The 24,269-nt window shown below is 44.9% G+C and overlaps 2 protein-coding genes across 2 annotated transcripts in view; one reads left to right on the top strand and one right to left on the bottom strand.

Annotated features, from left to right (window-relative positions):
• LOC140469626 (uncharacterized) overlaps positions 1 to 24,269 on the bottom strand; it is a 321,689-nt gene that overhangs the window by 288,396 nt on the left and 9,024 nt on the right. Inside the window, exon 2 of the mRNA XM_072566310.1 lies at positions 16,808 to 17,029. Coding sequence (XP_072422411.1) covers positions 16,808 to 17,029 — 222 coding nt within the window. The remainder of the gene's footprint in view (positions 1 to 16,807; positions 17,030 to 24,269) is intronic.
• On the top strand, positions 9,906 to 10,667 carry LOC140469245 (RING finger protein 224-like). Its single transcript, XM_072565586.1, has one exon. It carries the CDS (start codon positions 9,906 to 9,908, stop codon positions 10,440 to 10,442), a length of 537 nt encoding a protein of 178 aa, XP_072421687.1. The 3' UTR covers positions 10,443 to 10,667.

Genomic DNA, 24,269 nt, shown 5'->3' on the forward strand with positions numbered 1-24,269 from the left:
TGACCGGAATGCCCTCCTCGGGATGATGGGAAACATAGGGGTGGGTACCAGACATAACAGTGCCTCGTACCCATTTTTGGAGGGGGCTATATGCACCCAACACCTCCAGGGATGGATGCATAAGGACCACCCTCCCATCGACATGCCAATGTCTGGTTGGGTCGGATCAATTCGGGTGATTGAGCCTGATCGATCTATTGTGGACAGTAAGGACCCTCCCAAAAATGCACAAAGACTTTCAGGAATAAGAATGGCTGCAGTACCACGCTGAGCAGCAGTAACTCAAGACCAACAACTGTGAAACGGGTACACCCCGAGACCATTGGGAGAAGACCAGACGACCATCACCACATGGATAAAGGCCAAGATCTAGTGTGGTGGTATCTGATCATCCAGAGTTAAGTTAAAGCACAAGATAGATTTGGAGCGTAAATCATTAGTTTATTGTGTATTTTGTTGTTATAGTATTAAATCTGTTCAATAAATGAATATTATTGTTTATTGAGTCGACTCACAGTTGCTTTGCTCGATAGAAGAGTTAAAATACACTGTGTGGCAAATGCTTAAGGTAGACATTAATAGATTTCAGATTACCAGTGGCATAGAGGGTTTTGGGGATGGGATGGGTAGTGTTCATGATTGGTTTGAATGATTGGGTAGGCTTAATGGTTGAATAGCTGACTCCTCATGGTCCTATGTGACTGGGAGCTCCATGCCAGAGTGAGGCTCCTGAGCCACATTAGTCATCACTTAAAACATAATTAACCACCAAGACACAAACCGCCATCTCTAAAGAGGAAGTCTGCCAAGAATATTTCCAATCGCTCAGGGCACAATGGGGTGGCAGATTTTTCCATTTCTTAGCTTCCACAGGATCAAGGCACTAAAAGGTGGGACAGAATCGTGAATGTTATATCACAGTTGCCCTTTCTCATAGCCACCAATCCAGGAACAATCAGGGTGTGAAAGAGTTAATTAATGGCTAGAGCTAACAGAAAAGTCACTACGTTACTCCTTGCCCCGAAGACCCAGGGATTATCTTTCCAATGCTCACCTTGCCTGCCTGCTGTGGATGTAATGAAGGCTGTAACTCAACACCAAGGGGCCACGATCGACTGCTAGGGAACAAAGGGAAAATGAGCTACCACGAAGAAATTTGAAGCTTTTAACTCAGAGAGACAGAATGAGACACAAAGGGAGAGATAGAGAGAAAGCAAACATGAACACCCTTCTGTTGACAAGAAAGAACAGAGAGATGAGCAGGATCCCAATCCTCAAGCACAGGATGTCATCGTGCACGCTGTGATATGGGTTTGTTCAGGAGGACTTTCAGCTCAACTTGCCTTTTATATTCATTTAGTTGAGCTATCTTCTCTTCTTTGCCTTGGGTATTACAGCAGTTCCAAACTGAGAGCTGCCCAGCTTGATACTAAAACCATGTCTGCTGGCCTGCCATGTTTGAAAGGCTGCATTATTACAGGATATTAATGTTACATATCACAATGGGTAAATCACAAGAGCTGTTTGACTGCATTGAATATTGACTTCGATGTTATAGTGAAGAAAGAGTATGCAAAATTCAGCTGCTCCAAGTCCATCGAAAGGCAAACAGAAGAATACCAAGTACAACCTCAACAATTGGACCTTGTGATGAACTGCACAAAAGCAACAAGGCCTGGAGATAACGACGCGAAAGAGTGAGTACCTGCCACAGTCTGAGCACACAGGCAAAAGGAAATATATTACACAAGGGTAAAGATTAGACATGTGTTTCTAAGAGCAGGATCAGAATCCAAACAAATTTGATTAAGTATTTAGAGACAAATTGCGTACTAAGGATTGGCAGATTTTTCCTAGCATGAGCAGTGAATGGTAATCAAATGTGTTAAGTGCTCCATTTTCTTTCCACAATCCAAAGACGTGCAGGTTAGGTGAATTAGCCATGCTAAATTGCCCATTGTGTTCAGGCATGTGTAGGTTAGGTGCATTAGTCAGGGGTAAATATCGAGTAATGGGGAATGGGTTTGGGTGGGATACTGAAGTTCGGTGTGGATTTGTTGGGCCGAAGGGCCTGTTTCCACACTGTAGGGATTCTATGATTCTCAAGTGTTCAATCACAAACAAATATGGTTTAATAACACGCTCCTTAAAGCAAGGGAATGCCTGCAAGGGTAACAAAGATGGAGAGGTACGTTTTCAACTGCATAAAATTAAAATAGGAGTTAGTTAACAACATACTTTGTGATAGTTTAGCAACAAATCCAATGAACTAACTGCCATTTGGCTACTGCAACTGCTCCAGTAAGCCTTTCTGTGATAGTGTAGCACGCCTTCCTCTCCATTTGCTCAACCCTTGCAAAGTTCAGGCACCAAGCTGAAGAAACTGTTTGTGATTGGTGGCCGAATGTTGAATTTCTCCACCTCTTACCACCACTCACCCCTTGTACATCTTCCTCCTGTCCTGTGCAATAACTACACTTCTCAAATAAATGTGGTCCTGCTTCCTCATAATCCTTTCTTATCCTTTAAAAACCCATCTTGATGAAGCTCATTAGTATGTTTTCCTATATTAAACATGTTATATAAATGCAAGCTGTAACTTTTGCCATATGGGAGATTTAAACAATATCTGATTAGCCCACAACTGTCTGCATATTTTATATTTCCATTTATTGTTATTTCAATGATAAACCTACTGGCTGAGGAAGATGGGTGCCCATTCTATGTAAGGAAGTGATTATTGTTACGCTGCTGTTAGTGTGTGGTTGGGATCTCACTATTCTTATGGGGTTTAGTGGTCCAGGTGCCACATCCCAAGGCAGCTTGCTCTCCGAGCCTGGACACCACTCTGCATTGCAAAGGCACTGCCAACATCTTATTTATACAGCATCAGGTGGTGGAGAAAGGTTACACTTCTCCACCTCCTGATCCTGCCTGGCTTGCTGTGTTTTTCCAGCCCAGTCTCCTGCTTCTACAGTTTTTTTGTCTCTGACATCTTATTTATGCCAATTGTACTCTCAATTATCTGCCCTCTACTATACTACAGCTACAACTCATAGCCTTCTTCACTCTGAGTCCACAAGTTGCAGGTTCCAATCCACAATTCAAACGTATAATCTAAGAAGGCACATTGCCAGAGACACTACCTTTTGGTTCAGTTGTTTATAAATGTTTGTTCTGGAGATTCAGGTGGATATTGAAGATGTCAAGGCACTATTTGAATTAGAAAAAAACTTGACTTGGTGTATTGGTCAACGCTGCTTCCTCCATGAACAATATCACTCATTCACATCATTTACAGTAATGAAACAGGATAGCTCCCACATCTTGGAGAAACGCAGCAGGTCATGCAGACCAGTCCTGAAGAAGAATCGGTGGATTCAAAACAGTAATTCTGCTTTCTCTCCACAGATGCATCCAGACCTGCTGTGTTCTTCCAGCAGTTTCTATTGTTTTGTTTTTCAGATTTCCAGCATCTACAATCCTTTGATTTATTTTACCTTTCACTTCTTCCACTGCTGTCGGAGAACTTCAGCAGAGTTCCTTTCATTAAACACATCGTGCCAGATAGTCTTTCCATTGACAAAGAGTTGGTGAAAATTCACAGCCCACTAACTCCATGCCACAACTGAAGTGAAATAAGTGAGATGGCTTGATTGAGGATGACTCAAATCCATCAGTGTTGATGTTACTGAGCTCTGAACAAGTAAATGCTATCTCTTTCTACATTATTTTGATTTGGAGGTGCCGGTGTTAGACTGGGGTGGATAAAGTCAAAAATCACACAACATCAGGATATAGTCCAACAGGTTTATTTGTAAGCACTAGCTTTCGGAGCGCTGCTGCTTCATCAAGTGGTTGTGGAGCAGAATCATAAGACACAGACTTTATAGCAACAGGATTGCAGTGTCATGGAATGTAATACCAGGCAACCACCTGATAAAGCGGCAGCACTCTGAAAGCTAGTGCTTCCAAATAAACCTGTTGCACTATAACCTGGTGTTGTGTGATTTATAACCTTGTACACCCCAGTCCAACACCGGCATCTCCAAATTGTGAAAGATTTTGCTAACCAAAGGATATGGATAGAAAGCGTTTTGCTAAAGAACTCCAGGAGATCTGAGAAAACATTCTCTCGCAATGAGCTGTTGTGATCAGGAATTGTGCTACATAACAGGGTGCTGAAAACAGATTGAATAAAGAATTGGTAAGATGAAATCTGCTGCCTGAAGAACAATGGAGAGAGAGTGATGGAGAACTCTTTCAATGAGCTAACCACAACCACAAAGGGCTGAATGACCTCCTTTTATGCTGTAAGATTCTTATAAGGAAACAAGAAGTAAAAATACTTAACCTACATTGCATGATAGAATAAAACACCCCATGGGAATAATTCTCCCTGCGAATTCAACCTATCCAGTAAATGGGGAGAGGCAAATGATAATAACCCACCGTCCGCGTCATACAGATCGCACAACTCCCAGCTGATGGAGGGATTGGGTGACCCCAGAGGACAGAAGTAATGAAGGAAACAGGAAGCAGCTCCATAAGAAATGAGAATCCCACTGGATGGGACATCTGGCTGTGACCTAGGCACTGAATCTGGAAATGACAAAAATACACACAGTTCAGTTGGACTTGCAAAGTCTTTGTCATTAACTATTGTGGTACACCTAAAAATGGGTGTGATTATGTATTCTATACAAACCATTCTAGTGGAAATGATGCAATGTATCATGTGATTCAGACTAAGTTTGTTATGAGGAAGCTATCACCTTAGTATACAAATTCTCCAACAGTGTAATGCTGCAAACAACTTCTCCAATCCTTAATAAGTGAATGTTTGTCCTTATGTATGGTTACTTGATGTTACAATACTAAGAAAGCAAGAGAAGCAAAACACAACATCAGTATCCAGGGGCTGGTGCCAAAGTTGTACCACAAACTAGTCAAGCAACAGCCTGACAGAATCATACATAAATGCCAATAAATCAGGTTCTCTGATAATCTTTCCACCACATACAAGACATGAACGTGATGGAATAGTCTCTGTTGTCTGGATATGTTCACCTTTAGCAACACATGAAGCTCAAAGCCATCTAGGATAATGTGATGAAGGATAATCTTAATCAGCACCTCATCAAACAACCTTTAGCATTGACTCCCTTCATCAATGGTGCACTGTAAATTCAGTCTACTCTATCTACAAACTGCCTTGCTGCAACAGATTGAGACACTTCTTTCAGCAGTTCCCAAACCTGGGACCACGCACTCGGCCAAGGGCAGCAAATGCATGGGAACACAGCACTTAGAAGTTTCCTCCCACTTTACACATCATGTTGACTTGGAACTACATCATAGTTCCTTCATTGGCACTGTGTGAAAATTCTGGAATATGGGCTACAGCAACTAAAGAAAGACACTTATTACCACCTACTCAAGGGATGGACAACATATGACATCGCACGCTTGAAGAATGACAAAAAGTAATTCAAGATTCCATTTCTCTATACTTACTGTCTGGTTGGATATTAATTTTTAATGTAAGTGCCTCCCTGAATTATTAATGTGGTATAATTTCGAACTTAGTATAGTTGGATGGTGCAACGCTATCTTCTTTTGACAATATAGTGTTGAACACATCCAAAGATCTACATTAAACATTTGCTTGCTTACTATAACCATGTGCAAGTAAGTGACCTCTGGATAGCATTTACCTTCTTAGACAATGAGAGATCGCTACCTGGTCTGGCTTGAATATTTTGCCTTAGATATTCTTTCAGGTGCAATGATATAAGTCACTCATGCACGCGGTTTTGGAACGTTACATGAAAACAAACAGTAGAGCTGTAATGAGATCAGAGCCAAAAAAGTGTGGCACTGGAAAAGCACAGCTGGTCAGGCAGCATCCCAGGAGCAGGACGGTTGATGTTTTGGGCATAAGCCCTTCATCAGGAATGTGATCTGAACTGGATGTTCATTTCCTTTCTCCATGTGCCTCTCCAGTCTTCTGAAAGTCAGTCTGAGCAAATATCAGATACTAATCATTCAGTTCATTTATTTCAGGACAAAAATTATACTTTTAGCATCAGCCTTACTTCGTTCTCAATACACTTAGTCATTGCAAAAAAAACAAAAATAAAAGAGGTACTACACTTGAACCAGTGTTCGAATCGAATAACTGCAGCTGTCGAGGGATGACTTTAAACTCGATAGAATGCGGAAGGATTCTGGAACAGGGATATGGAAGCTTATAAAGCAAAAGTATACAAGTACATTGCAGGGTAGTTGTTATGGTAATGATGTCCAGAGTGGGAGAGAAAGGGACAAGGTGGTCAACTATTTTTAAAAAGCATTAAATAGAGTCAAGGGAGAAAATATGATAAAAAGGCAAAATAAATGGCTCCTAAATTCATATAGTACATGGGGGAAAAAAATGAATTAAAGGCACAAGAAATTAATAGGTATGATCTTATAGTTATTACAGAGGCACAGTTACAAGGAAATTAAAGCTGTGAACTAAATAGTCAGGGATATGTGGCTTTTCAGAAGAAGCAGAAAGGAAAGGTGGTGGGGTAACATTATTAGTATGAGATAGAACAGAAAAGTTTACAACAAATGGTCTTGAAATGAGAGATGTAGAAACTATATGGGTGGGTATAAGAAATATGGGGAAGATGACACTGGTGGGAGCAGTAACTATACTGTAGGACAATGAATAAATAAGGAGATAAGTAGGGTATGTAAAAAGGCTGTACATTAATCAGGGGTGAGTTTAACCTTTATTACATCAAGTGGTAGAGGCAGGCACAGGGAAGAATTCATAAAATATACCCACAACAGTTTCCTCAAAAATATGTTGTAGATCAGATTATTTTGGACCTTGTAATCTTTAATTAGCTAAGTTTAATAAGTAGTCTTAAAGAAAAAGATTTCCTAGGTATCAGTGATCATAGTAGAATTTAGCATTGAGTTGAGAGTGAACAGCTTGGGTTGAAACAACTGTGTTAAATTTAAATTAGTGCAATTTCTAATGAATAAGGGTAGAGTTAGCTGGAGTGGACCAGGAAAGGAGTTTAGCAGAAATGATGGTTGGGGAACAATGGAAGATGTTTTAAGAAAATAGTTCATAACTCACAACAAAGATACAGCTGAGTAAGGAAGAAGGATTCTAGGAAAGGGATAAACCAACCATGGCTAACAAAGGAAGTTATGTATAACATCATAGTGAAAGAATAAAACACATAATGTAACAATATTAGTCATAAGAGAAAAGATTAGGAAAGTTTTGAAAACCAACAAATGATAGCAGGCAGCACGGTGGCTCAGTGGTTAGCACTGCTGCCTCACAGCGCCAGAGACCCGGGTTCAATTCCCGCCTCAGGCGACTGTCTCTGTGGAGTTTGCACATTCTCCCCGTGTCTGCGTGTGTTTCATCCGGGTGCTCCAGTTTCCTCCCACAGTCCAAAGATGTGCAGGTCAGGTGAATTGCCCGTAGTGTTAGGTGTAGGGGTATCGGTGGGTTGCGCTTCGGTGGGTTGGTGTGGACTTGTTGGGCCGAAGGGCCTGTTTCCACACTGTAAGTAATCTAATCTAATAGCCAAAAAATAAATGGAGGGGTAAAATAAATTTTGAAAGAAGACTAGCAAGTAATATAAAAACAGACAATAAGTTTAAATAGATGCTTGTAAATGGTAAGATTCACAATAGCAGGAGAATGTGGCCTTGTGGAATGCTCCTCCTGCAATATTTGGGAAATCAGTGACACTTCCACTGTCCATGGTGACCACGTATGCAAGAAGTGCGTTTAGCTGCAGGTCCTGATCGACTACAGGGGGCAGCTAGAGCTGTAGATGGACTCACAATGGAGCATCCATAAGGCTCAGAATGTTGTGGATAGCAGAGTTTGTGAGTTGGACAGACCACAGATAAGGGTTACACAGGCAGAAAAGCGTTGGGTGACCATCAGAAAGTAAAGTAAGTGTGAGCAGGCAGTCCTCTGTGGCTATTCACTTCTCAAACAGATAGACTGTGTTGGATACTATTTGGGTTGGGGAATGGCCTCTCAGGGGAAAACGACAATAGCCATGTGTGTGGCACCATGTTTAGCTCTGCTGCACATCAGGGGAGAGCTTTAGTGATTGGGAACTTGACAGGCAGTTTTGTGGCAGCAAACAAGATTCTCAAATGGTACATTGCCTCTCTGGTGCCAGTGTCAGGGATATTTAAGAGCAACTGCAGAGCAGAAGGAAAAGGGGGAACAGCAGGCAGTTGTGGTACATGTTGGTATCAATAATGTGGGAAGACATTAATGAGGTTGTGCAACAGGAATTGAGAGAGTTAGATAGTACATTAAAGAGGAAGACTACTGAGATTGTAACATCCAAATTACTTCCAGTGCAATGTGCTACTGTGTATAGGAAAAGGAAGATAGCACAGATGAATATTTGGTGAAAGGAATAGAGTAGGAAGGAGGACTTTAAATTTTTGGATTATTGGGACAGCTTCTGGGGTGAGTGGCACTTGTACAAGCAGGATGGGTTGCACTTGAACCTGCTTGCGTCCAATATCCTTGCTGGGAGGTTTACTCTTGCTTTTGTCCCCTATCCCCTGTCCTCTAATTGTGGCAGGGGATGGGGGACACACCAGATGTAAAGTTGAGGGAAGGGTCCAAACAGATATAGGAGGAGGGCGAGGACAGTTCAGTAAGTGGAGAAGACACAAGGGTGATTCAGAAAGCTAAACTGAATCTATGTTAATACAAAGGTGAGGAATAATTTCCTCTCAGAATGTAGTGAACCTGTGGAATTTATTTTTTTACCACAGAGGACTGTAGAGGGTAGGTCACTAAGTATATTCAAGACTGAATTAGACAGAATCCAGGGTTAGGGGGAAAGTCGAATGGAGGACTATCAGATAATCATGATCGCATTGCATTGCAGTGCAGACAGATGGGCTGAATGGCCTACCCCTGCTCCTGCATCTAATGGAAAATGTTTTGTGTAATGAGGAAAATTACCATAACATTGGAGAAGCCCCTGGTACCAGAACAACTCTTCGCTATACTCAGTAGGATTTTGGTTTAGTATTGCCAGTAGATTCAGACAGCAGTGTATTTCCACAAGGTCTATTTATCTGACTGGGCTAAATTATTTGCTACAAAAAATACGGCAAGCAAGATATTATCTGTGTTCCCATTATCTGTAAAACTCATCTGGCTCACTAGTCTCCTTTAAGGAAGATAAACCACCTAGCCCTTACTTGGTCTTGTTTACATGCAAGTCCAGGCCCACAGCATTGTGGTTCATGTAAGTGAATGGTTAGCTAGACCAAGTCTGACAAAAGAAAGGAACTCCCTTTGTAACAGCATTTCGGGTCTACCTACACCATATGGAGTCGATAATGAAGGAAGCTGACCACCACTTTGTCCAGGTTAATTAAGAATGGGCGATAACCACATCTCATGAATGAAGGAAACGCATCACCCACAAGCAATGTGCCCAATACTAACTACCATTGATCTCAGACATGTTCAAGGCTGGCACTCCATTCAGTACTAAGGGTCTGCTACAGGCGATGTCTTTTCAAATAAATGAGACCTGCCTTCCCTCTCAAGGGGATGGAAAAGATCCAATGGTAGGATTTGAGGAAGTGCAGAAGCATGCTCCCCCATGTCCTGGCCAACATTTTAACCTCAATCGACATCAACAAACACAGATTAGTTAGTCATTACTACATTGCAGTTTGTGGGATCTCAAGAGTAAGATTAGCAGCTGCATTCCCCACATTACAGTACAAAAATGCTTTATTAGCCATGAAGAGCTCTGGGTCAGGAACGGTGTGATTGAAACACTAATCTTTTGTCTTTTGTGACATGGCTTGTTGTTGTGACTCTGTCCTTCTGCATGTCTCTTCAGATGTTCGAGAGGGACGATGAGCAGGCTGATGCTGGCCAAGTTGAAGGTTCAAGTTACAACACCAACAAGGAGATATCAGAAAGTGGTGTTCCAGCTCAGCAAAAGAACACTGAATGCATCATCTGCTACTCCACCCACAACCTTTCTGACAGGTTGCCTCGGAAACTCTACTGTGGGCACACCTTCTGCCAGGCCTGCATTCGGAGACTGGACATCATGCTGAATGAGCAGCGGTGGATCCCCTGTCCCCAGTGCCGTCAGAATACTCCATGTCCACGTGGTGGAGTCGTCATGCTTGAATTAGACCTTGCCATCTTTTTGGCCCTTAAAACAGAAATAGAGTCTGCAAAAACAGCAGTGAGACAGGACAACGAGTCACAACATAAAGTGAAAACCAAAGATCATCGTAACTCACAGCCAATCACTGAGCAGCCTGCAGCCCTGTGTCAAGGCACCCCACAAGAGCTGCAGTTTCCCAGAAGAACTGGCTGTACTTGGTGTACCTGCTGCTGCTGCTGTGTCTAATAGGATTCTGCACAAAGATTGCTGTTATTGATGACCAATAGGAATCAATCATAACGCATCACACAACCATTGATAATCATCTCAATATGCCTCAATTGGTATTGATGCAAGTGGATATCTAGCAATGGTAACTGGATGGGTTACACAGGGAGCTGTCTGTACCGGGCAGTGGGTTACACAGGGAGCTGTCTGTACCGGGCAGTGGGTTACACAGGGAGCTGCCTGTACCGGGCAGTGGGTTACACAGGGAGCTGCCTGTACCGGGCAGTGGGTTACACAGGGAGCTGTCTGTACCGGGCAGTGGGTTACGCAGGGAGCTGTCTGTACCGGGCAGTGGGTTACACAGGGAGCTGTCTGTACCAGGCAGTGGGTTACACAGGGAGCTGCCTGTACCGGGCAGTGGGTTACACAGGGAGCAGTCTGTACCGGGCAGTGGGTTACACAGGGAGCTGTCTGTACCGGGCAGTGGGTTACACAGGGAGCTGTCAGTACCGGGCAGTGGGTTACACAGGGAGCTGCCTGTACCGGGCAGTGGGTTACACAGGGAGCTGTCTGTACCAGGCAGTGGGTTACACAGGGAGCTGTCAGTACCGGGCAGTGGGTTACACAGGGAGCTGCCTGTACCGGGCAGTGGGTTGCACAGGGAGCTGCCTGTACCGGGCAGTGGGTTACACAGGGAGCTGTCTGTACCGGGCAGTGGGTTACACAGGGAGCTGCCTGAACCAGGCAGTGGGTTACACAGGGAGCTGTCTGTACCAGGCAGTGGGTTACACAGGGAGCTGTCTGTATCGGGCAATGGGTTACACAGGGAGCTGCCTGTACCGGGCAGTGGGTTACACAGGGAGCTGTCTGTACCAGGCAGTGGGTTACACAGGGAGCTGTCTGTACCGGGCAGTGGGTTACACAGGGAGCTGTCTGCAAATCTAACAGATATATTATAAATGGGTTGTGGAAATACACCAGGACAAACAGATGGATATGACCCAAATTTCTGTATTTGAGCTGTTCATAATGATTGAATAAGAAAATACAACTGTGCATTGCACCAGTGCTCAGAGGCACCAGCAGAAAGAATGGTAAAGGTGAATTTCCCTCTTTTATTGCCTACCATTAACTGCAGCTGTTGGCACCTGCTGAATTGACCATCCTTCATGTCTGAGCTTCGACCATGTATAGGTGTTTGATCTTGGTATCCCTGAAAAACAAGTCTTCTCCTCCTTTCAAAGATCACCCATGACCATATCTCCAATAACCAAATGTATGTACCCAGAACATTTTTTCCTCCAAAGATAAGACTAACTATAGCACTGATGCCATCACCCCAGTTTGGTAAAAGCTTTGTACAAATAAGCAACTTGATCTCGACATGGATCGCTTCAATGCTGTTAACACCTGAGCTCTGGTGATAGTCACGTGTAGTTTCTTAGTTCCGTTAGGGTAGGGTAACACTATCGTTGCAGACTCTGAGCCAGAAGATCATGGATTGAGTGAAGTGGTCACACATTGAGAGATGACATCTCAGTGCAATACCTAGACACCGCTGATAGCTGCAGGTGCATTTGCTTGGACTAACACACTAAATCAATGTCCCATCTTCCTGTTCAGTTGCACATAGAAGGTCCTCCAATACTATTGAGAGAAAAGCAGGGAGGCATCCATGATGCCCTGGCCCATATTTGTCATTCTAAATCAATTTATCCGATCATTTATCTTATTACCAATAAGGCCTTTATTGTGCAAATTACTTCCTACATTAGCTTAGAAAATATAACTCATCATTAACTATTAATTGTGAAGCACTTTTATGAACCTGAGAAGTTAAAGGTGTTCTTTGAATAAATGCAAGTTCTTTCCCTTTAAATGTTTTCACAAAACTTCAACCAAGCACTGGGAGCCAGTCGGCTGAGAACTCTGATCCAGTGCCACTTTCACCCATTTCTAAAACTGTTCCAACACAATGCATGGGAGTTTCTCCTGCTGCAGCCATAAACAACTGGGTTGATAAAATTCTGCGTAAGTGCAAATGTCATTTGTCTTTTCCAGGGAGCTGTGCTATGAGCACAGGACAAGAGATCATGAAACAGAAAGCTCACTCACCACCACATCGACCAAAAAATATTCAATTTTTCACCAACAAGCCACTCCTGACAAACTAACCTAAGCCTTTTCCCTATTATGATAGTTACATGTTGCTATTTATTATAGACTACAAAATCATTCTCCTTGTATCCATCCAAATGTCTTCTAGGCAGTCTAACATCAGCCCTCTGTAGTTTTTTTCATAGCTATGCCCAATTGACTTCAAGTTTCATCTTTATAAAGCTGAGAAATGATATTTCAACAGGCAAGCAATGTACCAACTAAATTTGGAGAAAGTATAAAGTAATCAATAATCTATGAAAATAAATAATTCAGGACAAAAAATCAGCAAAATCTACCTATGCAAAAAATAAGGCTACAAATTACATAAAGTATTTTTTACACCACTTTCAGTCATTAGTTTGGTTTACTAAGTTTAGCTTTGGAAATAAAGATTCCAATATGATAAAGATAACATTTACAAAATGAAATTAAACACCCATAAAATTGTAACGAGCAATATTTTACACAGGTTGCTTACACTTTACAAAGAGTGCAAAGTCATAGGACTCCCAGGCACATTGTGGGCAGCGAGAGGTTTTTGGAAGGGAGCTAGCAGGCTGCACTTCCCCATGCACCTTTACACCTACAGTCCCCAGCAATGGCCATGGGAGTAAGAACAAGGAGCAGCTTCTTCAAATCATGTGCCTCAATGGAAGATTACTGAATAGGAGCCTCGGAAAACCCTTCTCCAGGAGCTGTGAAAAGGACAGGAGTTTGTGTTGTTTTCAAAAAAATCATCAAAAGAAAATCAAGCATGAGAAAATGCAACAATGTCAAGATGTTGCCAAGTGCTAATTTTCATCTTAGATTGCATGTCTTTGCTTTTGAACTCTCTACCATTCACACTCTTGGTCAAATGCTTTGTTCTCTTTGCCTTTTCTTCGATGATATCTTTGTCCTTTAATTTCTTTCGTCTCTATCTCATCTCATAGTCATAGAGATGTACAGCATGGAAACAGACCCTTCGGTCCAACCTGTCCATGCTGACCCAGATATCCCAACCCAATCTAGTCCCACCTGCCAGCACCCGGCCCATATCCCTCTAAACCCTTCCTATTCATATAGCCATCCAGATGCCTTTTAAATGTTGCAATTGCACCAGCCTCTAACATTTCCTCTGGCAGCTCATTCCATACATGTACCACCCTCTGTGTGAAAATGTTGCCCCTTAGCTCTCTTTTATATCTTTCCCTTCTTACCCTAAACCTATGCCCTCTAGTTCTGGACTCCCCAATCCCAGGAAAAATACTTTGTCTATTTATCCTATCCCTGCCCCTCATGATTTTATAAATCTCTGTAGGGTCACCCCTCAGCCGCCAACGCTCCAGGGAAAATAGCCCCAGCCTGTTCAGCCTCTCCCTGTAGCTCAAATCCTCCAACCCTGGAAACATCCTTGTAAATCTTTTCTGAACCCTTTCAAGTTTCACAACATCTTTCCAATAGGAAGGTGACCAGAACTGCACGCAATATTCCAACAGTGGCCTAACCAATGTCCTGTACAGCCGCAACATGACCTCCCCAACCCCTGTACTCAATACTCTGACCAATAAAGGAAAGCATACCAAACGCCACCTTCACTATCCTATCTACCTGCGACTCCACTTTCAAGGAGCTATGAACCTGCACTCCAAGGTCTCTTTGTTCAGCAACACTCACCAGGACCTTACCATTAAGTGTATCAGTCCTGCTAAGATTTGCTATCCCAAAATGCAGCACCTCACATTTATCTGAATTAAACTCCATCTGCCGCTTCTCAGCCCATTGGCGCACCCTACTATTTCAATGGTATAATTGCTCAACAGATTTCTGAACTTAATTTCCTCCTGTTCTGAAGAATAATGTTTGACTTGAAATTTTAAATCTTCCTCTCTCCACAGATGCTGTCTGAGCTACTGTACATACTGTACTTTCTATTTTTATTCTTGATTTGGATATTTCTGAAATACAGTGACTTGGCTTTTCTCTTTACAGATGTTGTATAACCTGCTGAGTATTTCTCGTGTATTCTGTTCGTATTTCACAATATTTAAGGATTTAAAGTAGTCCATGACCTCCACAAATTTTGTTGAAAGATTCTCCATTTATAAGCTGTTCACTTTGCAAACTGCCTCCTACAAGCTTAGCAAAGTGAATTTGATTCTTGCAGATTTGGTATTATTTAATCTTTCTGTTTTGCAATAACATTTAGCAGTTACAATTCTTGCATGTTGTCTTCACCTCATATCAAGGGTTAAGTTAAAAATCATACAACACCAGGTGATAGTCCAACAGGTTTATCTGGAACCACTCGCTTTCGAAGTGTTGCTTCTTCATCAGATGAAGGAGCAGTGCTTCAAAAGCTAGTGATTCCAATTAAACCTACTGGACTATTACCTGGTGTTGAGATTTTTAACGTTGTCCACCCCAGTTCAACACCGACTCCTCCAAATCATCAAGAGTAAAGTCACTGTAATCTTACTAGATCACGGGACTTCTCGCCCATTAGAGCGAGACAGTTAGTGGCACAACAAATGATTAACATAAATTTTTAAAGTTCTGCACTATCTAAGTTTGTAGGAAGGTTGGGAATAAAAGTTCCAAAGAAAAAAGATTAATTAAATAGAGTACACTAATAATACTGATTATTTGCCAGAGACATTTGAAAATAGATAAATGTTCTATTATTTTCATCATTATGTCTTGATATTGAGAAAATATGGACAATTTTTAACTTCCATCATCCAATGTTTATAGCTGGGAGTTTTATGGTCTGAAACAGTTTCAGAAAGGAAAAAACACAGCCTCAAAAATGGCCACAGTAATCACCTGACCATGGGCCTGACCAAACAAGAAGAACAACGGACAATAAAATTGTTTTTCCTTTCATCAAGAAACTATACTTGCTGCAGTTGTTTATTGGGGATTGCTTACAAATATGTAGGCTTCAATTGTACAGAACTAGCAAACTCCCACATAATAATGTAACTTCTCATTCACTTTGGCAAACATTAAATAGATCTGCCTAAGGCAGACAAGACAATCATGGCAGGAAAATGGTATCAGATCACTGGTGCTGGTGTTGCTACTGAAATGGAGCTCTGAACACCTGGAAAACGTAAATCAGGGTTCGGAGACATACACTGAATCATAACTGTAAATGTGTGAAGAACCGGGCAGATTGTACGCTATGCAAACTCTGTCCATTTGAACCAGTGCAGTGACAATAACTAGCAGTCTTTAACAGGACTTAAAATACATCCAGCTTTTAAAAGAAATTTGCAGAAAGAGCCCCCAAAACATTCCAGAGCACTATTAGCTCACGTGAGACCTGTCCCAACATCCCGAGCCTCAGGCTTTACAGTACTCACACTGTGGATCGCAACCAGAGTATTGCTGAGCTGATATTATACTTCAAATCATTTAGTTTCACGGTTAAGAAATTATTAACTCTCTAAATGCCGCTCCAAACTGAAATTTTGTTTTTAGTGGAGGCAAGAAGTTTTAAAAATAAACTTAGTCTCAGCACAGGTATTGTAATGAAATTTGTTCAGTGGATTTTGAACATGGCAACAACATGACTTTAGGCATGCTAACTGGCTCTCTGTGATCAACACCATCAAAACTTACTTTTTGGTTGTCCAATTTTAAATAATAAAAGTCTATACCAAAATCTATAATGGAAACTGCCTATGCAATCATGCCATGCTATAATTACACCCTTCCAATAGTAGTGGCATTGTAGCAACTCAGTTTTACATCTTCCTAGTTCCTCATTTTACAGTATGCTGTAACTCTTAGACTGCAAACAGCTCTTCTGTACTTTTCTCAACTGCTGTGCAGGTGACCAAGTTAATATAACTTGAAATATAATATAAAATGAAAGGCAGTATGCATAAATTTTGCAATGAAATTGACCAAGCTGCAAAAACTCCCAATCCTTAATGCTGTTTCCGATGAAGATTAAACTTGGCTTTCATTTCCAATCTGAAACTGCAATTAATCAAGTAGCAGTACAGTATATCAATAGTCTTAAACTCGACAGACATGTTACATACATATTAATCTTCTATTTACAATCTCACAAATTGGGAGCAATCCTTAACCACATCATAAACAGACCACACAACAAGAGGCGAAACAGATTGAGCTTCCTGTACAATATCCAACTCAGGGCTGCATTTAAGGAGCATTTGTTTGTGTTAACAATTCAATTTGAAGAAGTCAGCAAGACATCAAACCCTTACCAGCTCTGAGGAAGGCAGTGGGCAGTTCCAAAGGCACGACAGGATCCTGATTAGTCCCTCCGTCTCCACAGCTGGATAAGACGACAATTTTGGCCTTCAATTTCAGCTCAAGGATCTCAGGAATGGTCAGTAAGTAGGAACGCTCCTCCACTAGTTCTCCTGCAACTGGAGGTGGGTGTGGGGTAAAGACCAACACACCATCTTCCCAGCTTCCATAAGTTGCTGCAACATCAGAAAGATCATCATCAGAGAAGCATTCACTCACTCTTTCAAACTCCTTGGTGTTGCAGTTTCTGTTTGCCCATGTCAAAGACACCATTGTATCCATCAAACACTCCCAGGACATGTATAGTATGCTGTTAGATATAGAGTAAAATTGCCTCTACACTGTCCCCATCAAACACTCCCAGGACAGGGACAGCCTGTCGTTAAATATAGAATCAAGCTCCCTGTACGCTATCCCATCAAAACCTCCAAAGGCAGATACTCCATGGATTAGATACAAAGTAAATCTTATCACTGTCCCATCAGTTATTTCCAGAGTCAGAAGACTTTCTTCCTCACTATCTGCCAGAGCAGATTACTTTAATTTGTAGAACAGGCCTAATTTTCAATTCATTGATTTGTGTCATTGATAGCCATAGACGAGGTGCCAGAAACCAGGAGGTTGGCTAACGCAGTGCCACTCTTTAAGAAAGGTGGTATGGAAAAGGTGTACTATAGACCGGTGAGCCTGACATCGGTAGTGGGCAAGTTGTTGATACGAGTCCTGAAGGATAAGATCTACATGTATTTGGAAAGGCAGGGACTGATTAATGATAGTCAACGTGGCTTTGTGTGTGGGAAATCATGTCTCACTAACTTGATTGAGTGTTTTGAACAGGTAACGAAGAGGCTTGTTGAGGGCAGAGTGGTGGACGTGATCTATATGGCCTTCAGTAAGGCATTCGACAAGGTTCCCCATGGGAGACTGATTAGCAAGGTTAGATCTAATGGAATACAGGGAGAATTAGCCATTTGGATACAGAACTGACTCAAAGGTAGAAGTCAGAGGGTGGTAGTGGAAGTTGCTTTGCAGACTGGAGGCCTGTGACCAGCAGCATGCCACAGGATCGATGCTGGGTTCACTGCTTTTCATCATTTATAGAAATGATTCGGATGTGAGCATAAGAGGTATGGTTAGTAAGTTTGCAGAAGACATTGAACTTGGAGGTGTAGTGCTCAGCAAAGAAGGTTACCTCAGAGTACAACGGGATCTTGATCAAATGGGCCAATGGGCCTTTCAGTGGCTGTGGAGTTTAGTTTAGATAAATGTGAGGTAAATCAGGCAGGTTAATGGTATATTATACACTTAATGGTGAGGGCTTGTGGAGTGTTGCTGAACAAAGAGTCCTTGGAGTGCAGATTCATAGCTCCTTTAAACTGGAGTCACAGATATCTAGGATAGTGAAGAAGCATTTGATATGTTTGCCATTACTGATCAGTGCATTGAGTACAAGAGTTGGTAGCTGTTGCAGCTGGATTAGTGGTGCTGGAAGAGCACAGCAGTTCAGGCAGCATCCAACAAGCAGCGAAATCGACATTTCGGGCAAAAGCCCTTCATCAGGAATAAAGGCAGTGAGCCTGAAGCGTGGAGAGATAAGCTAGAGGAGGGTGGGGGTGGGGAGAGAGTAGCATAGAGTACAATGGGTGAGTGGGGGAGGGGATGAAGGTGATAGGTAAGGAGGAGAGGGTGGAGTGGATAGGTGGAAAAGAAGATAGGCAGGTCGGACAAGTCAAGGAGACAGTAACTGAGCTGGAAGTTTGAAACTAGGATGAGGTGGGGGAAGGGGAAATGAGGAAGCTGTTGAAGTCCACATTGATGCCCTGGGGTTGAAGTGTTCCGAGGCGGAAGATGAGGCGTTCTTCCTCCAGGCGTCTGGTGGTGAGGGAGCGGCGGTGAAGGAGACCCAGGACCTCCATGTCATCGGCAGAGTGGGAGGGGGAGTTGAAATGTTGGGCCACGGGGCGGTTTGGTTGATTGGTGCGGGTGTCTCGGAGATGTTCCCTAAAGCGCTCTGCTGGGAGGCGCCCAGTCTCCCCAATGTAGAGGAGACCACATCGGGAGCAACGGATACAATAAATGATATTGGTGGATGTGCAGGTGAAACTTTGATGGATGTGGAAGGCTCCTTTAGGGCCTTGGATGGAGGTGAGGGAGGAGGTGTGGGCACAGGTTTTACAGTTCCTGCGGTGGCAGGGGAAAGTACCAGAATGGGAGGGTGGGTCGTAGAGGGGTGTGGATCTGACCAGGTAGTCACGGAGGGAAGGGTCTTTGCGGAAGGCGGATAGGGGTGGGGAGGGAAATATATCCCTGGTAGTGGGGTCTGTTTGGAGGTGGCGGAAATGTCGGCGGATGATTTGGTTTATGCGAAGGTTGGTAGGGTGGAAGGTGAGCACCAGGGGCGTTCTGTCCTTGTTACGGTTGGAGGGGTGGGGTCTGAGGGCGGAGGTGCGGGATGTGGACGAGATGCGTTGAAGGGCATCTTTAACCACGTGGGAAGGGAAATTGCGGTCTCTAAAGAAGGAGGCCATCTGGTGTGTTCTATGGTGGAACTGGTCCTCCTGGGAGCAGATACGGCGGAGGCGGAGAAATTGGGAATACGGGATGGCATTTTTGCAAGAGATAGGGTGGGAAGAGGTGTAATCCAGGTAGCTATGGGAGTCAGTGGGTTTGTAAAAAATGTCAGTGTCAAATCGGTTATCACTAATGGAGATGGAGAGGTCCAGGAAGGGGAGCAAGGTGTCAGAGATGGTCCAAGTAAATTTAAGGTCAGGGTGGAATGTGTTGGTGAAGTTGATGAATTGCTCAACCTCCTCGCAGGAGCACGAGATGGCGCCAATGCAGTCATCAATGTAGCAGAGGAAGAGGTGGGGAGTGGTGCCGGTGTAATTACGGAAGATCAACTGTTCTACATAGCCAACAAAGAGACAGGCATAGCTGGGGCCCATACGTGTGCCCATGGCTACGCCTTTGGTCTGGAGGAAGTGGGAGGATTCAAAGGAGAAATTGTTAAGGGTGAGGACCAGTTCGGCCAAACGAATGAGAGTGTCAGTGGAAGGGTACTGTTGGGGATGTCTGGAGAGGAAAAAACGGAGGGCTTGGAGGCCCTGGTCATGGCGGATGGAGGTGTAGAGGGATTGGATATCCATGGTGAAGATGAGGCGTTGGAGGCCGGGGAAACGGAAGTCTTGGAGGAGGTGGAGGGCGTGAGTGGTGTCTCGAACGGATGTGGGGAGTTCCTGGACTAGGGGGGGATAGGACAGTGTCAAGGTAGGTAGAGATGAGTTCAGTGGGGCAGGAGCATGCTGAGACAATGGGTCGGCCAGGGTGGTCAGGCTTGTGGATCTTGGGAAGGAGGTAGAACCTGGCAGTGCGGGGTTCCTGGACTATGAGGTTGGAAGCTGTGGGTGGGAGATCTCCTGAGGTGATGAGGTTCTGTATGGTCTGGGAGATGATGGTTTGGTGATGGGGGGTGGGGTCATGGTCGAGGGAGCAGTAGGAAGAGGTGTCCTCGAGTTGGCGTTTGGCTTCAGCGGTGTAGAGGTCAGTGCGCCAGACTACCACTGCGCCCCTTTTATCCGCTGGCTTAAGAATTCATACTCTCAACAAACAGTATTTCAATTCCATCTCAAACATCAAAAACTGTAAGTACAACAAACTTTTATCCACCCACCTCCATAACCAGCACTCCTCAAACATTCCAGAAGATTCCCCTGGCCTCGGAAACGCCATTAGCCATGCGGCTGATGCAGCGACCACCCCCACGCTGAGTAATGATGTCACTTCCGCCCCCATCATGGCCACTCCCACAGCCACTTCCGGCCCTCACATCATCGCTGATGCCACATGCTCAGTGACTTCTGCCACTCCTACTGCCATGATCACCACCACTTCCGCCTCCACCAGCGCCACTCACCTGAATTCTGCTGACATGCCCCCCACAGACCCCACTGTCACTATCCCCACACCCCAGAACCCCGAGGGCAACATCACCCCAGCTCGTGCCTCCACCCCCATTCCCCCCACCATCACACCCACTCCAGGTACTGGCTCCGACCCCACTCCCAGCTCCACACCCACACCAGATCCCAGCTCCCGGCCCTGCTGAGTCTTCACCATCCCTCCAGACCTCCCACTCACTGAGGACGAACGATCAGTCCTCAGCAAAGGACTCACCTTCATCCCCCTCCGTCCACGCATCAATGAATTTAATACACGACGTGACATCGAACAATTCTTCCGTCGCCTCCGCCTCCGAGCTTACTTTCACAATCAGGACTCCCGCCCACCTTCCGAGGACCCCTTCGCCCACCTCCAACACACTGCATCCACCTGGACACCCCGCGCTGGCCTATTACCTGCCCTCAACCTCTCAACTGTTGCAGGAACATTAACCGCCTCAACCTGTCGTCCCCCCTCCCCCACTCCAACCTCTCACCCTCACAACGTGCAGCCCTCCAATCCCTCTGCTCCAATCCCAACCTCACCATTAAGCCAGCGGATAAAGGGGGCGCAGTGGTAGTCTGGCGCACTGACCTCTACACCGCTGAAGCCAAACGCCAACTTGAGGACACCTCTTCCTACTGCTCCCTCGACCATGACCCCACCCCCCATCACCAAACCATCATCTCCCAGACCATACAGAACCTCATCACCTCAGGAGATCTCCCACCCACAGCTTCCAACCACATAGTCCAGGAACCCCGCACTGCCCGGTTCTACCTCCTTCCCAAGATCCACAAGCCTGACCACCCTGGCCGACCCATTGTCTCAGCATGCTCCTACCCCACTGAACTCATCTCTACCTACCTTGACACTGCCCTATCCCCCCCTAGTCCAGGAACTCCCCACATCCGTTCGAGACACCACTCACGCCCTCCACCTCCTCCAAGACTTCCATTTCCTCGGCCTCCAACGCCTCATCTTCACCATGGATATCCAATCCCTCTACACCTCCATCCGCCATGACCAGGGCCTCCAAGCCCTCCGTTTTTTCCTCTCCAGACGTCCCCAACAGTACCCTTCCACTGACACTCTCATTCGTTTGGCCGAACTGGTCCTCACCCTTAACAATTTCTCCTTTGAATCCTCCCACTTCCTCCAGACCAAAGGCGTAGCCATGGGCACACGTATGGGCCCCAGCTATGCCTGTCTCTTTGTTGGCTATGTAGAACAGTTGATCTTCCGTAATTACACCGGCACCACTCCCCACCTCTTCCTCTGCTACATTGATGACTGCATTGGCGCCACCTCGTGCTCCCGCGAGGAGGTTGAGCAATTCATCAACTTCACCAACACATTCCACCCTGACCTTAAATTTACCTGGACCATCTCTGACACCTCGCTCCCCTTCCTGGACCTCTCCATCTCCATTAGTGACGACCGACTTGACACTGACATTTTTTACAAACCCACCGACTCCCATAGCTACCTGGATTACACCTCTTCCCACCCTACCTCCTGCAAAAATGCCATCCCGTATTTCCAATTTCTCCGCCTCCGCCGTATCTGCTCCCAGGAGGACCAGTTCCACCATAGAACACACCAGATGGCCTCCTTCTTTAGAGACCGCAATTTCCCTTCCCACGTGGTTAAAGATGCCCTCCAACACATCTCGTCCACATCCCACACCTCCGCCCTCAGACCCCACCCCTCCAACCGTCCCTCCCCACCCCTTTCCGCATTCCGCAAAGACCGTTCTCTCCGTGACTACCTGGTCAGGTCCACACCCCCCTACGACCCACCCTCCCATTCTGGCACCCTCCCCTGCCACCGCAGGAACTGTAAAACCTGTGCCCACACCTCCTCCCTCACCTCTATCCAAGGCCCTAAAGGAGCCTTCCACATCCATCAATGTTTCACCTGCACATCCACCAATATCATTTATTGTATCCCTTGCTCCCGATGTGGTCTCCTCTACATTGGGGAGACTGGGCGCCTCCTAGCAGAGCGCTTTAGGGAACATCTCCGAGACACCCGCACCAATCAACCAAATCTCCCCGTGGCCCAACATTTCAACTCCCTCTCCCACTCTGCCGAGGACATGGAGGTCCTGGGCCTCCTTCACCGCCGCTCCCTCACCACCAGACGCCTGGAGGAAGAACGCCTCATCTTCCGCCTTGGAACACTTCAACCCCAGGGCATCAATGTGGACTTCAACAGCTTCCTCATTTCCCCTTCCCCCACCTCATCCTAGTTTCAAACTTCCAGCTCAGCACTGTCTCCTTGACTTGTCCGGACTTGTCCTACCTGCCTATCTCCTTTTCCACCTATCCACTCCACCCTCTCCTCCTTGACCTATCACCTTCATCTCCTCCCCCACTCACCCATTGTGCTCTATGCTACTCTCTCCCCACCCCCACCCTCCTCTAGCTTATCTCTCCACGCTTCAGGCTCACTGCCTTTATTCCTGATGAAGGGCTTTTGCCCGAAACGTCGATTTCGCTGCTCGTTGGATGCTGCCTGAACTGCTGTGCTCTTCCAGCACCACTAATCCAGTATTTGGTTTTCAGCATCTGCAGTCATTGTTTTGACCTAGCTGTTGCAGCTGTTCAGGACAGTCCCATTCCATATACGCTTCACCCTCTATTGGAATACTGCATGCCACTGTTGGAATACTGCATGCAATCAGAAGGATGTTGTGAAACTTGAAAGGGTCCAGAAAGGTCTACAAGGATGTTGCCAGGGTTGGAGGGTTTGAGCTTTAGGGAGAGGCTGAATAGGCCAGGGCTGTTTTCCCTGGAGCACCAGAGGCTGAGAGGTGACATTACACAGATTTATAAAATCATGAGGGGCATGGCTAGGGTAAATAGAGAAGGTCTTTTCTCGGGTGGGGGAGTCCAAAATTAGAGGTCATAGGCTTAAGGTGAGAGAGGAAAGATTTAAAAGGGACTTAAGTGGCAACTTTTTAACTCAGAGGGTGAAGCATATATGGAATGGAACTAGACTTATTTAGGATATCTAGCCAGCCTGGATGAGTTGGACCGAAGGGTCTATTTCCATACTGTATATCTCCACAACCGGCAGCCAGTCATCCATTTGCCAAGTCCTTCACAAGGGCCAACTGGTATAAGCCACAATAGGAATGCAGCATTAGACTGAGTTTTAGATCATAAGACCATAAGACATAAGAGCAGAAGTAGCCTATTTGGCTTTATTATTCAATGAGATCATAGCTGATCAATCTGATAATCTTCAACTCCTTTCCTGCCTTTTCGACACAACCCTTGATTCCCTTCGTAATTAAAACTCTGCCTATCCCCACCTTGAATATACTCAACGAAACAGTCTTGACTGATCTCAGTGGTAAGTGTCGAGAGTGTGGCACTGGAAAAGCACAGCAAGTCAGGCAGCATCCAAGGAGCAGGAGAATCAACATTTCGGGCATGTACCCTTGATCAGGAATGAGGCTTGTGGGCT

This window comes from Chiloscyllium punctatum, chromosome 49, assembly GCF_047496795.1.
Source record: "Chiloscyllium punctatum isolate Juve2018m chromosome 49, sChiPun1.3, whole genome shotgun sequence".
Classification (NCBI taxonomy): domain Eukaryota; kingdom Metazoa; phylum Chordata; class Chondrichthyes; order Orectolobiformes; family Hemiscylliidae; genus Chiloscyllium; species Chiloscyllium punctatum.

What these genes read in the sequence shown, in the direction of transcription:
- LOC140469245 (XM_072565586.1), top strand. Translation starts at nt 9,906, where the DNA reads ATGTCTCTTCAGATGTTCGAGAGGGACGATGAGCAGGCTGATGCTGGC.